At 42.1% G+C, this 13211-nt stretch overlaps 2 protein-coding genes across 9 annotated transcripts; one reads left to right on the top strand and one right to left on the bottom strand.

Annotated features, from left to right (window-relative positions):
* The first annotated feature begins 33 nt into the window (after nucleotides 1-33).
* Nucleotides 34-4045, top strand: LOC110486710 (transmembrane and ubiquitin-like domain-containing protein 1). The gene is made up of 3 exons (XM_021558499.2): nucleotides 34-171; nucleotides 921-1493; nucleotides 1612-4045. The coding sequence occupies exons 2-3, from the start codon at nucleotides 934-936 to the stop codon at nucleotides 1979-1981; spliced, it is 930 nt and encodes a 309-aa protein (XP_021414174.2). The 5' UTR covers nucleotides 34-171; nucleotides 921-933; the 3' UTR covers nucleotides 1982-4045.
* Nucleotides 3809-12867, bottom strand: LOC110486708 (ataxin-7-like protein 3). Of its 8 annotated transcripts, XR_005035582.1 has the most exons (15): nucleotides 12587-12867; nucleotides 12123-12202; nucleotides 11864-11976; nucleotides 11604-11736; nucleotides 11337-11508; nucleotides 11114-11214; nucleotides 10952-11010; nucleotides 10640-10685; nucleotides 8444-8481; nucleotides 8287-8355; nucleotides 8107-8150; nucleotides 6409-6480; nucleotides 5911-6047; nucleotides 5497-5820; nucleotides 3809-5147 (listed from the first exon to the last, which is right to left on the bottom strand). XR_005035582.1 is itself a non-coding variant. In XM_036941408.1 (14 exons), the coding sequence occupies exons 3-14, from the start codon at nucleotides 11912-11914 to the stop codon at nucleotides 5621-5623; spliced, it is 1122 nt and encodes a 373-aa protein (XP_036797303.1). In that variant the 5' UTR covers nucleotides 11915-11976; nucleotides 12123-12202; nucleotides 12532-12867; the 3' UTR covers nucleotides 3809-5620. The 8 variants fall into 8 exon arrangements, 7 of the variants coding, with proteins under 7 accessions (XP_036797303.1, XP_021414167.1, XP_021414169.1 ...); XM_036941408.1 differs by having other exon boundaries at nucleotides 3809-5820; nucleotides 12532-12867; XM_021558492.2 differs by having other exon boundaries at nucleotides 3809-5820.
* Between the last annotated feature and the right edge of the window lie 344 nt (nucleotides 12868-13211).

Here is a 13211-nt window from a genome sequence, read left to right as displayed (position 1 = left end):
GCTACACAAGAGTTGGACGTCCCAAGGATCCCTGAAAGCACTAACCGACCTACGTGCTGGTGGCGTAACGTCATCTGTGTTTATGTGGCCCTCTACTCCAGTTTTATTATCGGGGCTGTGGCTAAATTAGCATGGTAGCATGCCGTCAAACATGATTTGACTACATAGCAGGTAAGCGCACCTCTTATATTAAAATGCGCACATAACTTGTGTGTGCATTTAATAAGAACATCTATAGAAAGCATTTTGGCAATGTAGTGAAAGTTAGCAAACGAAGGTCGTCCTTGTTGCTATGACTAGCTTGCTAGCTTACCTAATACCTAGCTAGTAACCTACCAATATGTATTTTAACGTTAGTATAAACATTAAAAAACCTTTTTCTTTTGTATCTAGCTAGTTCTCCAACGAATGCACAATGTAGTAGTAAACACATTAGTGACGTGTTTTAACTGGGTTGTCATTATATGGTTTGCTAGCTAACTTTTGTGACAATATTGCCAGGCCATCACTTACGAAACTATAGACGGTTGCTTTGAAGTAGCACTTAATCTCTGTCCCTGACAGATGTAATACAGGTCTCTGTCCCTGACAGATGTAATACAGGTCTCTGTCAGTTGTAATACAGATCTCTGTCCCTGACAGTTGTAATACAGATCTCTGTCCCTGACAGTTGTAATACAGGTCTCTGTCCCTGACAGTTGTAATACAGATCTCTGTCCCTGACAGTTGTAATACAGGTCTCTGTCCCTGACAGTTGTAATACAGGTCTCTGTCCCTGACAGTTGTAATGCAGGTCTCTGTCAGTTGTAATGCAGGTCTCTGTCCCTGACAGTGACAGTCGCAATACAGGTCTCTGCTCATAGGCTTTCTACTCATATGTATCTATGCACTTCTTTCACTTCTCTTTTACTTTTCAACAGACACAAAGGACAGATGGCGGTGTGTGCACTGACAATGGACGGGATGGGAGACGAGGTGGCTGCAGTAAGCGGTGTGTTACTCCTGGTCTTGGCCTTGGTCCTGGCTTGGCTCTCCACGCAAGTGGCAGATCGGGGAGACCACATCCTGAGCACCATTCTTACAGTCGGTGCCCACGCCTCTCTAATCGGGCTGGGGGGCCATGAGAGTTACAGTGGAGGGCCACCCAGTGCAGACACCCCAGAGCAGCAAACACCTCCACCCTCCCAGGAGAACAAGCCAGAGGAGGGGGAGCCTGGGTCTGAGAGGGAAGATGGTGAGATAACAGGAGAGGGGACTGCAGGGGCTGGAGTTGACCTGCTGTTGAATATCCAGGGGAAGAAACCTCAGACATACCAGCCTGATGATGATGATGAAGATGATGAGGAAGAGGAGGACTATGAGGAAGAAGACAAGGTTCAGAAGCTGAGCCCAGGGGTCTCCTGCACCAGCATCACGGTTCGTTTGAAGTTCCTGAATGACACAGAAGAGGTGGCAGTCCTGAGTCCCCAGGATACAGTGGGTCTACTGAAGAGGTTAGTATGATATGGCAGCTCTCATTATACATTTTCTGTGTTTAACCTTCTTTTTTGATTTATTGAACATGCATATCTCTCCCATACAGTCTTAGAGACATTTCTTTCTCCCCTCTAGTAAGCACTTCTCAGGGCGGGAGCGTCAGATCAAGTTGATCTACCAGGGCCAGCTGCTTCAGGATCCCAAACGGACTCTGCTCTCCCTCAACATCTCTCACAACAGTGTGATCCACTGCCACGTGTCCCAGGTGCTGCGGGAGGCCAGCCCAGAGGAGGCAGCTCGCTCTGGGGCTAGTGGGGGAATCAGGGCTGCAGGCCTGGCTCTAAGCACCAGCAGCCTGGTGGTGCCTGTGTTTGTGGTGATGTTAGCCGTGGTCTGGTACTTCCGCATCAACTACCGTCAGTTCTTCACAGCCCCTGCTACCATCTCCCTGGTGGGAGTCACTGTGTTCTTCAGCTTCCTCATCTTTGGAATGCACAGCCGGTGAGCAGGAGAGGAGGCAGAATGGAAGGGCCCTCATCTGGGCAGGAGAATGAGAGGGAAAAACAACTGTGTCAGGAGGATGAATGGAGTCAGGGGGCCTCTCTGCCTTAGACACCATAGAGCTCAACTGGAATCCTAAGAGTGGGTGTGCCTCTGTTTGTGCATGCACCAGCAAATAGCATAATATGAGATTGATTGTATGTGCAGAGATTCAAGTTATCTGGAATGTGTGTTTGTTAGTATGAAGCAGAGATAATAATGAGCGGTAATTTTGCTTCTCAGAAAAACATTGAGTGGGTCCAGCTCCTCCTGGTCCTTTATAGGGCAGAACCATCAGCATCACACCCAGGACCACAGGCTGCTTGGTCCACTGTGTCAGCAACATCTTCTGGCCAGTTTGGCTTCACATAACCTGTTCTGTGTTAGGTTGCTCTCAGAAATTAGGGTCTCTATTCAATCAGATCCGCTTTAGCCGACATCCGTATAGAAGTTGTGGGAGGTGGAACAGTGTTAGTGCTGTCAATCCACTGAGGTATAAGAACTGGAGACTGTGTCAAAGATGTCCGTCCGCCTTTTGTTTTCAAGGATATCTACTCACGTTCGCATACGCCAATTCATGTCCGTCTATATCCGGGTTGAATCTAGTTTATACAGATCAACATCACATGCACACTAGCACTCAGTGTGCACAGCAGCGCAGACATCATCCAAAAACATGGCAGACTGATGAATATAAAATGTTGGCATCAGCTACAAATATTTGAATAATTCAATGGATGATTTGTGCACAAAGGTGATGACCTAAGTGTCTTATTATGAATTTTGAAATCTGACTTATCTATGTGGCCGTGTATGGAAATTGTCATTCTAGGCTGAGCGTCAGTTAAACTGCAAAACTGTAGCAGTCGAAACCGTGCTTTGCTTTAAGTCAATACCACGGAGCCTTGTTTACAAGTTCGAACAATGGAATGTGAGATGTAATCTACACCTCGATGAGGCTGATTAGAAATCTTTATTTTAATTATTTTCAACTTGAGCGTAATTTCTATCTAGCCTCCACGTTCTCGTTCTGAATTTCTAATGCAAGTAGGACAGGTGTGGCTTTGTGATAAAGAGCAGCCACTCACCGATTTGACAGCTCCAACGCAGGTGCACCGCCAGAAATCAGCTATCGCCGGTTAACACTTGATCTGATTGAATCTAGACCTAGGATAATGCATCTCTTCACATCATGGCCACATACTCTTTTCATTATATACACGTTAACGTTCCAGAAACGTTTAGTCTTTTTGTAGTACGTGTTTGAACGAGCAATTCATTTCCTCAGTTGCAACGGAAACAAAATGAAGATTATACAACTAGACTTGACTCTAGAGCAACTTTGAAACCACTCACCATGGAGTGGTGGTTATATTTCTACTTTCTTTCCAGTTCTTTGGGAATGAGCTTTCACCGTAGTTATTGTGGACTGTAACAACTGCCTTATTGCAAGGCAAAACAGTTTAAGGATTTTTGTTGCTTGAATTACTCTACGCTAATATCATTAGTTATTTTAAACCATGTAAGTTCATGCATGAAAATAAGCAACATGTTTGGTTTAGAAAATACTGTAAATATGTATTTACTGTACATAGAATGAATGGGATGAAACCACATCGGACACATCAGGACTTCTGTTGGGGAATTTAACATAGATGAGAGGGAAAATCTCTTTATCCCTTAAGTTTGATTGTTTTCCTCTGGCTTCAGATTTAAAGACATTCAAACCAATCAGTCCCTGTGTAAAGAGGGAGTATGTCTGATATTGGACAAAATGACAGAACGCAAGAAATCTGAATGACACTTAATTTTACTCAGACAAAGAAACCTCTGTACACTTGGGAAACTGAGATATAAAGAAAATCTAGCTGTGCGTCACATTAATATACAATTGACATATTTGCACATGCACACACACGTGCATGAAAAAAGTTGTTTTTGTTTTGTGAAGACACTTTCTATTGCGTCATTTGTCCACACTCATATTGTTCAGACACACCGATACACACAAATAAACAGTTACGCAGCATTAGTAATACAGGACATTCTTTACCCTGTCAGTAAAGAGGAACAAATTAAATGATCCATACCCAAAATAGGTGTTTTTTCACTTGAAGGTTGATTCTTTTAGTGCACATTAAAGTGATGTCATACTTAATCACTGGCTGAATGTTCTAAATGAAAGCTCAGGGTATATAAGATTCTCAGCGAGTATAGTCTGATGGGCCTCTCAAACAGGAATGAATAACATATATCAAACTTAACTCGTTAGCTAGAGTAAAACTGAAAATGGCAAGAATAACAGTCTGAAATATCCCATGCAACAGCCATGGCACTTCTGTTGCAAGTGGCAGCGGATTTGAATTCCTTCAAGCGCATAGACACTGCACACAAGCAGAGACAGACTTTTAAATCAAGTCAAGTGATGCAGATTGACCTAGAGTATTATTGGGGAAAAAAGCAGGATGACTCCACTATACTTTAGCATTATTCAACAGGAAGCAATGCGAGATCTACAACTTGTATAGAGTGATATTGTGATTTGCAGCTGAAGCAGATTAGAGCAACTTCAGACTGAGTATGAAACAGTAAAGATAGACAGGGAAGAAGCACTGTTTAGCATGAAGCTGTGTATGGTAGAGAGGTTACCGTGTATGTAAACAGTATCCAATTAAATCATGATTATTTTACATAGGTCATCATACCACATGTATCGGTATACAAAAACACACTGGCTCACTCCATGATACATGTCAACATCTGCATTTACAATTTACTGAGTGCAGACATTAAATACACATTCTCACTTGACACAGTCAATGTAAACCAAAAAAGTTAAATATACAAAACAACACATATACTGACTCAACCACAATGGCACATTCAGAGATGCATAGTAATCTGAAAACAACTTAAATCACACACAACACGGAAAACAGTCAACTTCACACAACAAACATTCATACACACATGCAACCACACATACACCACTGTGCAATACAATGCTAGTACGGATAAAGCCACCATCAAGTACCCCAATACTGGTGAAACAACAAGATGGCACTGACATCCTCCACCACAATAACAACGCTGTAGTCGTAAGGTGATGCAATTAGTCCACAAGTCCCCTCCTAAACAGAGACAGAGTCAAAAATAAAGCAATGTTTTGTTTTCAGGAGAAAACAGATCAGAGTGCAAAAAAGCGGAGTGTGATTGGTCCATGTCTGAAGCCTAAATCACTGATTAACAAAAACATAATTAAAGTGAACAATCCATGTTTCTTTATAACTGGAATTGCTAAATATTGTATTCAACAACAAACAAATAAGAATGGCGTTCAAATGAAGGGGTGCTGTGTCCAGTTATGAAAAAAGAGAAGTTACAACCCCTGGGCTAATCAGAGCTGATATTAAAGTGAGTGAGTGGATGTGATTTAATGGGTTATCATCTTTGCCTCTGAGAGGACACAGGTATCTGTACCTCTGTTAGGTATGAGACCATGACTTGACAGGCTGGGGAGCTGGATGAGTGGATGAAGCCTGGTTCAGAATTCCATGTCACCCTCCAGTCACCTTCCTGGGGGTGGGGGCAGACTGGGACTACCCTAGTTTAGGTTGTCATAGATACTGGGTGCAGGGGGAACAGGAAGCTTGGGCTTCTTCTTTCTGTTGGATAGGCCTACTAGACTAGTCTGGGAGCTACTGCCCCCTCCACTCCCACTGCCTCCCCCTCCTCCTGTGCTGTTTAGGCCAAGAGACATCTTCTTCTTCTTCTTGGGCTTCTTAGAATCGGAGTTGTTGGTGCCTGAGAGAGAGATCGAGAGCAGGGGATGAGATGAGACCGACCTCCACTGTATGAATGTACAGAATGTGGACCTGAATTCGGTTCTCTTACTAGCTTTGGAGGAGGCTGAATCGGAGGGGGAGATGTCTGAGGATCCGTCCCACTGTAGGCGACTCATGAGAACCTGTCCGTCTGAGGCGTCGTAGCAGTCACTCTCCACCATCGTGTCTGCATCGGGCAGAGACGACCTGACAGAGACAACAGCCGCTCAGATCAGACCAGCCACAGACAGCAGCAGGAGACATGGTGGAGCCATTCAATCTGCCATACAGCACACCTACTGTAGTACACATCCAGGCCATACAGTTGGCCCCATGAGTGCTCATACAGTAGCTAACTAACATAGTCCACCCTCAATGATAAGGCCTGTCCATCTAACTGGCACAAAACATCCACAATAAATACATAGTCATTCAATACAACTCCTCAAGCAAACACCTGTACATTTAGGGACACGACAGGCACCAGTCAAGATCGAATATATCAGTTCTAGGAATAAACCAGTCGGAACCAATGGAGGTCTGAGGGGCGGGGGAGGGGCACACTCACGCGGACGGCCCCAGGAGGAACACCCTGACGGCCCTCCTCTGTTCGTCCGTGTGCTGGGGGCACCGCTGGGACCTGGCAGGGACACAACGTGGCATTACAAACACCTGAGAAACACCTGCCCACAATGCACAGTGGCCCCGCCTACCCAGGGCCACGGCAGAGACAAGAGTGGGAGAGAGACAGACACTGCCAGTGACCAATCAGATGATGGGTCAGGTGTCAGAGTTTGGAGGTTAGAGATCAATGTTTGCTCACTGACAGCGTCCAGTTAGTCTCTCACCACATACGGCAGGCAGTGTCCAATCAGGGTCTTACATAGTCCAATTGGAAAATATCTGTTGTTTAGTCCAATCAAATATGAATTGTTTCACTAATTTTACACAATTTGGTATTATACTGAACAAAAATATAAACGCAACATGCAACAACTTCAAAGGTTTTACCGAGTTACAGTTCATGGAAGGAAATCAGGCCCTAATCTATGGATTTCACATGACTGGGCAGGGGCGCAGCCATACTGTAGGTCCACCCACTGGGGAGCCAGAATGAGTTTTATTCCCACAAAAGGGCTTTATTACAGACAGAAATACTTTTCACTACCCCCCCTCCCACTCCTCAAATTACCCCGCAGGTGAAGAAGCCGGATGTGGAGGTCTTGGGCTGACGTGGTTACACGTGGTCTGCGGTTGTGAGGCCGGTTGGATGTACTGCCAAATTCTCATTGGGAGGTAGCTTATTGTAGAGAAATAAATATTAAATTCTCTGGCAATTACACGCTCCCTCAAAACTAGAGACAGCTGTGGAATTGTATTGTGTGACTAATCTTCTATTGTCCCCAGCACAAGGTGCACCTGTGTAATGGTCGTGCTGTTTAATCATCTTCTTGATATGCCACACCTGTCAGGTGGATGGATTATCTTGGCAAAGGAGAAATGCCCACTAACAGGGATGTACACACATTAATACACACAATTTTTGTTCATATGGAATATTTCTAGGATATTTTATTTCAGCTCATGAAAAATGGGGCCAACACTTTAGATGTTTAGTTTATATTTTTGTTCAGTATACATTTAAAGAAAATGTGCCAATAACTGAGCCCGATCATCTAACAAATACTGTATGTTAAAGGAAATGGAAAATAATTGAGAATCATATAGTTGCCACTTGTGTTCCCCAGAAATCAGTCCCAACTACACATGATCACAACACACCACTGAAACTGATCATGTTAAAGGTCTCACAGAAACAACATGCAGAACAGTAACCATAAGTGTCTGTTGGCAGCCTCCATAATGGAGTTGGGCCACAGGTTTACCACTTGTCCGGAACACACATCATTCAAGTCACGGAAGACCTTCCTGACTAGCTAGTTTAACAAACACCTCTGAGAACCTGGTAAGGTCCATACTAAGGGGCAGGCTGAGGGATGGACACAAGACGTACTGACATTGACATCAAACTTCCAGGAAGATGTCGGTCTGACACAGTACAACCCTGAATGGCTCATCATGATCATAATCAGCAACTTTGACTTAAGCTAACATCTCGTGCCAGCGCTTGAGAAACAAAAAGTATTAATGAGTTTGTGTGATAAAGGTTTGTGTGTGCACTCCGTGTAGCTGATAGGACATTAGGAAGAAATGACAAGACTATTAGAGGTGCATGTGCTGTGTTTGAGTGCAGAGTAATCCCTACCTGGTGCACATCTTCTTGGTGTGCTCTGAGATCACTCCACATTGCTGCAGACAGGGGGCAGTGTAGTTAGAGACAAGCCAGTCATACACACTGCTGATAAATGTCTTGAGATTTTAGATATGATCCAATACAGTTAGACTTGTGGATGGATGGTAGAATAGATACATGAAAATGACTCACTGTTGTCAACAGAGACCTCAGTTCGTCAGGGCCTAAAGTTTCGTAATTGATGCCAGTGTTATAGTTGTACTGCAGTGAGGGAGAGAGAACGATAACAGACATCAACACACTAATAGATATGTAGGTGTGAACCATCAGAAAAATGGATTCTGGTTACCTTGTATGGATCTGCATTGACACTATTACTAAGCTCCCCTGAAAAAGAGAACAGCATATGATCTATCAGTCTACTTGCCAGACTCCCAAGGACACAGATGATGCACACAACCACCACCAACTATGAAATAAAGCAGTGATTACATTTAGTGCGATATGCACAATATTACATGTCACAAACAATTGAGTCCTATGTCTAAGAAAACATACGTAAAATGTACAGTTTATGATGGGATGAAGCAAAGGTCTCTTTAGCTATTGACCAGTGAAGTAAGAGAACATAATTGATTATGTACGTGCTGCAATAGCAAGCATATGGCAAAATATATTTTAATGGTTTAATCAATCTGTGATTGAAATTGAGCAGCACTTTAAGGGCCAAAACCACAAATGACAGGTCGATCAAACTGGTGTGGATTGAGTTCAGGTCGTTTATTACATAGGAACATCCTTGACGCTCCATAGAAGATAGCAGCACCTTTTCATTTCAGCTCCATTTAAAGAAACAGGGACAATCAGGAAATCAAGAATCAATGAAGACATGATACAAACAACAAAAACAAAAATAAATGCAAACAAAAGCATGAATATGTCAAGTAGATAATGGATAGGATAATGCACAAAGAGGACTTGTTGAGTCACCTGAGAAACTAAGAGATAAACAGCTGGTCTGCTTTAGAGACATGACTGTAGTCTATCATTACTGGGACCAGGCTATCATCTGACATTATTTTTTTCACTCAAGTGTTGAACTAGTTAAACAATATATAACACAATACAGAAAATAAATTGATATATTACATACAAAGAACTGAAAACTGGTGGCTGAACTGTGATTTATTGCACACAATTGTCAGCTTCCTGTAAGTCATTCTCAGCTCATTAACTTTGCACCATGATCCATGTCAAATTAAAGTCATCAAGCAAACAGGAGACTGTGGAGCATGAAGTCGGCCTTTGCCTTATATCTTAATTGCTTATCCTCATCTTCAATGCTGTTTCTGATCCTTTTCATACTGCACTACGTCTGTATTCTGCTAACATTGTGATCCTTTTCATACTGCACTACGTCTGTATTCTGCCAACATTGTGATCCTTTTCATACTGCACTACGTCTGTATTCTACCAACATTGTGCATTTGACCTGGATTTAAGCAGCAGACTCCGTCAATGGCCATCTATCGTGAAGAATCCAGAAGGCCACATTAACATTCTCAATAGAGGATTTGAGACACCCTGGGTCTCTGCTAAGGTTCATTTCCCAGATTCTTCCTGGGTTGACCTTTGACCCTACATTGAAGTGGGGGAGGGCATTATAGAGCTGGCCTGGCAGTAATCAGCCCCTTCCGATCACTGAGGAAATGCATCATCTCTCAACAGCACGCATGGAGCTTCCTGATCTGCAACAAGGCTTTGGCCCCAGCAATGCTGAAACGACCAGAGTGTAAAACATCCCCAACCATTCAACCAACTACTCTAAAACTTTCACACACACAAACACACACAAAGTTGGGCAATAAATTGGGTGTATTCAGGAGTGGGCTCTATGTTCGACTTCACCAACACACTTCCATTTCAAGGCTACAGAGTCTGGACTCTAGAACATTCCCACAACTCCCAACAAACAAAATACCATGAGACCACATATAATATTCTGTATATCAGAATGCATGTAATTTAGTATGAATATCAGTAAAATGAATGCTGATTGACAAATGACATAAAAAAAAAAGAAAAAAAAAAAAGGGGCAATATGTAGTTGCTACATCCATTTAGGATTTATAAATTAATGATATGTACCCATTGATTCTTGAAGAATATAACTTAAACTGTTATACCCCATCAGAACTTGTTGTACTTCAATGTTTGTTAACAAAACACTATACAGCCTCAAAACTATAACTTTGATATCACGATGGTCAGTCATTGTATCCATAGCTCTTTTTATTAATTTGAGTGGTAAAAATTTCTAGCACAATCTCTCAGCTTTTTACAGAATAAGGGGCGGGGACGATGCCTTGTTATTGTTTTAACTGCTGATTGCCACGAAGATTAAAAAAGAAAAATGCCATTCTAATCATGTGTTTCAATTGGAAAATATTTACATTCCAGATGGGAAATGTAAACGACATACAGCTTATAGTTTGTCACTTAACCTCCATCTTACATGGGTACTAAGAGGTAATGTTATACTCACCATTTTTATGCTTTACAGATTTTGATCTTCTGGGTGAATTTGGATTCTAAGGAAATAATACACAAAAAGAACTGTCAATTTAGATTCACACTGATCTAGATGAACATATCACAAACAACTAGTGAAGCATGCAACAGGAAAAGTGAAGCACACACCCCTTGATCCAATTGAATTTGTAAAAAAATGAAAGAAAGGGATACCAGAAATCCTTAAGGTTATTTTTTAAAATCTATTGGCCCCCTTGCAATTACATGTGGACAAAAACACAACATACAAAACATGAATAAATATCTCCACAGCAATGAAACTTACCAAAGGTATATGTTGTTTCAAAGAATGTAAAAATACCTTATCTGACTTTCTCTTCTTAGCTGTAGAGGGAAAATAGAGGGGTGTAAGACAAGCAGAATGTGCTTGTTCAGCTAAAGTCACAAAAAAAACATTCAGACAGGGATTCACACTTGTTTTATTCACCTTTTTTTTCTGAGCCATACGACCAGTCATTGTCATTGACGTCATCATTGTCTTCCTGATCACTCTCTGATTTGTTGTTCATGTTGTTACTGCTTGCTATTCTGTAGACCAATATCAAGAAAATTATCCGAATTGCCCATTCACTTGAGGAATGTATTGGTTTGTTTTCTTTGTCACATTGTAGTGTAGTGTCCACTGTCCATGTCCAGTGCCCCTTGCTGACCTGCGGTTGGCGATGCGGCTGCTGTTGCGCCCCATGCCCAAGCATTTCTCCAGATGAGGGGCAAAGCGGGACGCAGCAATGCTCCGGTTGCAGTTGGGACACACACACTCCTTGTTTTTCCACTGATTGTACACTTGCCCGAAAATGTCCACTCCTGGTTGGTCAACGATTTCTATGGAGCAAGGCAAGAACATACATGAAAGATAAACTAACACATTAAAGGCAGAGAAATTAACCAGACCCAGGAGAAAGCACTCTGGTCCTAACCGAAGTCCTTCATGCTTTCTTGGTCCGTGTCATCCAGGAAGAAGTAGCCCTGTTTGACAGCACGATGCACCTCGAAACACAGGCCCAAACAGGCGTCCTCCACCAGGTCCGAGTAGATGTCCTGAGCCAAGGCCTGTGGAGGGCAGCAAAAAATTAAGCAGTCACAAAGGAAAGGAAACTACATGAGCAACTTCCTGTTTTAAAGCAGGACAACTACCACCAAACATGATAGGATGGTGAAAGTGTAGTCCACTACTCACCTCTAGCTTGGTGTTGTCCAGGCCCGACAGAGACATATCCTCCATTTTCATTTGCAAAAGTTTAAGGGCGAATCACTGCCTTCTACATGGCACAGCTATGGGGGACAACATAGCTGAAAACAGGAAATACACACATTTAGTGATTTAAAATAACCCAGTCATTCAAACAATAAAAAAAATAAGTGATGAGACAAGAGATTATCCATTTGTTGGACAAAACCCAACAAAAGTCCCAGACTGAGACTGAATCAACACTTACAAAGGAGCACCGATACTCAGTTGAGACCTCTTCTTCGCTAATAGTTGGCAGAGGTGACTGCCTGATATTGTTTTGGTTAGCTGTTGAAACAAATAAACAAATACATTTCACTGAATTAGTAAATATGGTGTTGCGGGTACACAAAACAGAACCAGAACAAAAACGAAAGTAAAACCAGAACAGTTGTGTTGTCTAGACACTTGAGTGAGCATTAAGACACGGCTACTACGTGCTAGCTTGCGCTAACATTCGATATTAGCTAGGATAGAACGCTGTAACAACTGATAGACAGCTAACTAGCTATCTAGTTAGCAAAACAAATATTTTCCTAATCTGCTACCGATTTAAAAAATATAGCTAGCTAACAAATCAGCTCATTGCACATAATCTTACTAATACGGGTACGTACAATTATTTCAATGATTTCTTTACAGAGAATATCATACTGGTCAGCTCGCACTCACCATCAACGACCAATCTATGATTGAACCGTGAACCGTAAACCGTTAGCTGGACATTGACAATAGATTATTTTGCTACATTGTATCTAGCTAGGATGATACATGTTGTAGCTATTAGCTAGTGATTTAAATGTGATCCCACAGAGCAGTCAAAGGGAAATACGAAAATGTAAAAAGAGGCTGCCATTTTCCTTCCTAACAGACCTCACTAAACGATCACCGAGGTTCTCCGTGCCGTTTTACTTGGCCTAAAGTAGGGGGAAATGGCAGAGAAAGGGAATTAACTTCTAATCAACTCAAGTGAGTGTACTTAAGTGCATACATTTCATTTATAATTGGATATGCAATAATTAAATAGAAAAAAACCTCGGCTGTCTGGATCCGCCCCCTCTCGCGAGTGCCCATTTATGTTATTGACGGAAAGGGAAGAGGTGAAATAATCACGGTTATCGTTTATCGATTAGTTCTCATGAAACAACCAAATCACAGATTAGGGTATATATATATATATATATATCTAGTTGTAAGTATCTGATGAAATTCTAATTTATCAATTTATTTAGGACACTATTGTTTGGTCGGCATTTCGAACATATTTGAGGTGGTCCATTATCATTAGGCAATTGTC

This window comes from Oncorhynchus mykiss, chromosome 13 (assembly GCF_013265735.2).
Source record: "Oncorhynchus mykiss isolate Arlee chromosome 13, USDA_OmykA_1.1, whole genome shotgun sequence".
NCBI lineage: Eukaryota > Metazoa > Chordata > Actinopteri > Salmoniformes > Salmonidae > Oncorhynchus > Oncorhynchus mykiss.
The sequence above is the reverse complement of the archived record's forward strand: the minus strand, read 5'-3'. Positions and strand labels throughout refer to the sequence as shown.

What these genes read in the sequence shown, in the direction of transcription:
- LOC110486710 (XM_021558499.2), top strand. Translation starts at nt 934, where the DNA reads ATGGCGGTGTGTGCACTGACAATGGACGGGATGGGAGACGAGGTGGCT. An exon ending in ACAGTGGGTCTACTGAAGAG is followed by an intron (nt 1,494 to 1,611) that starts GTTAGTATGATA and finishes TCTCCCCTCTAG; the next exon opens with TAAGCACTTCTCAGGGCGGG.
- LOC110486708 (XM_036941408.1), bottom strand. Translation starts at nt 11,914, where the DNA reads ATGAAAATGGAGGATATGTCTCTGTCGGGCCTGGACAACACCAAGCTA. An exon ending in TGAAACAACATATACCTTTG is followed by an intron (nt 10,686 to 10,951) that starts GTAAGTTTCATT and finishes TTATTTCCTTAG; the next exon opens with AATCCAAATTCACCCAGAAG. An exon ending in TCAATGCAGATCCATACAAG is followed by an intron (nt 8,356 to 8,443) that starts GTAACCAGAATC and finishes CCCTCACTGCAG; the next exon opens with TACAACTATAACACTGGCAT.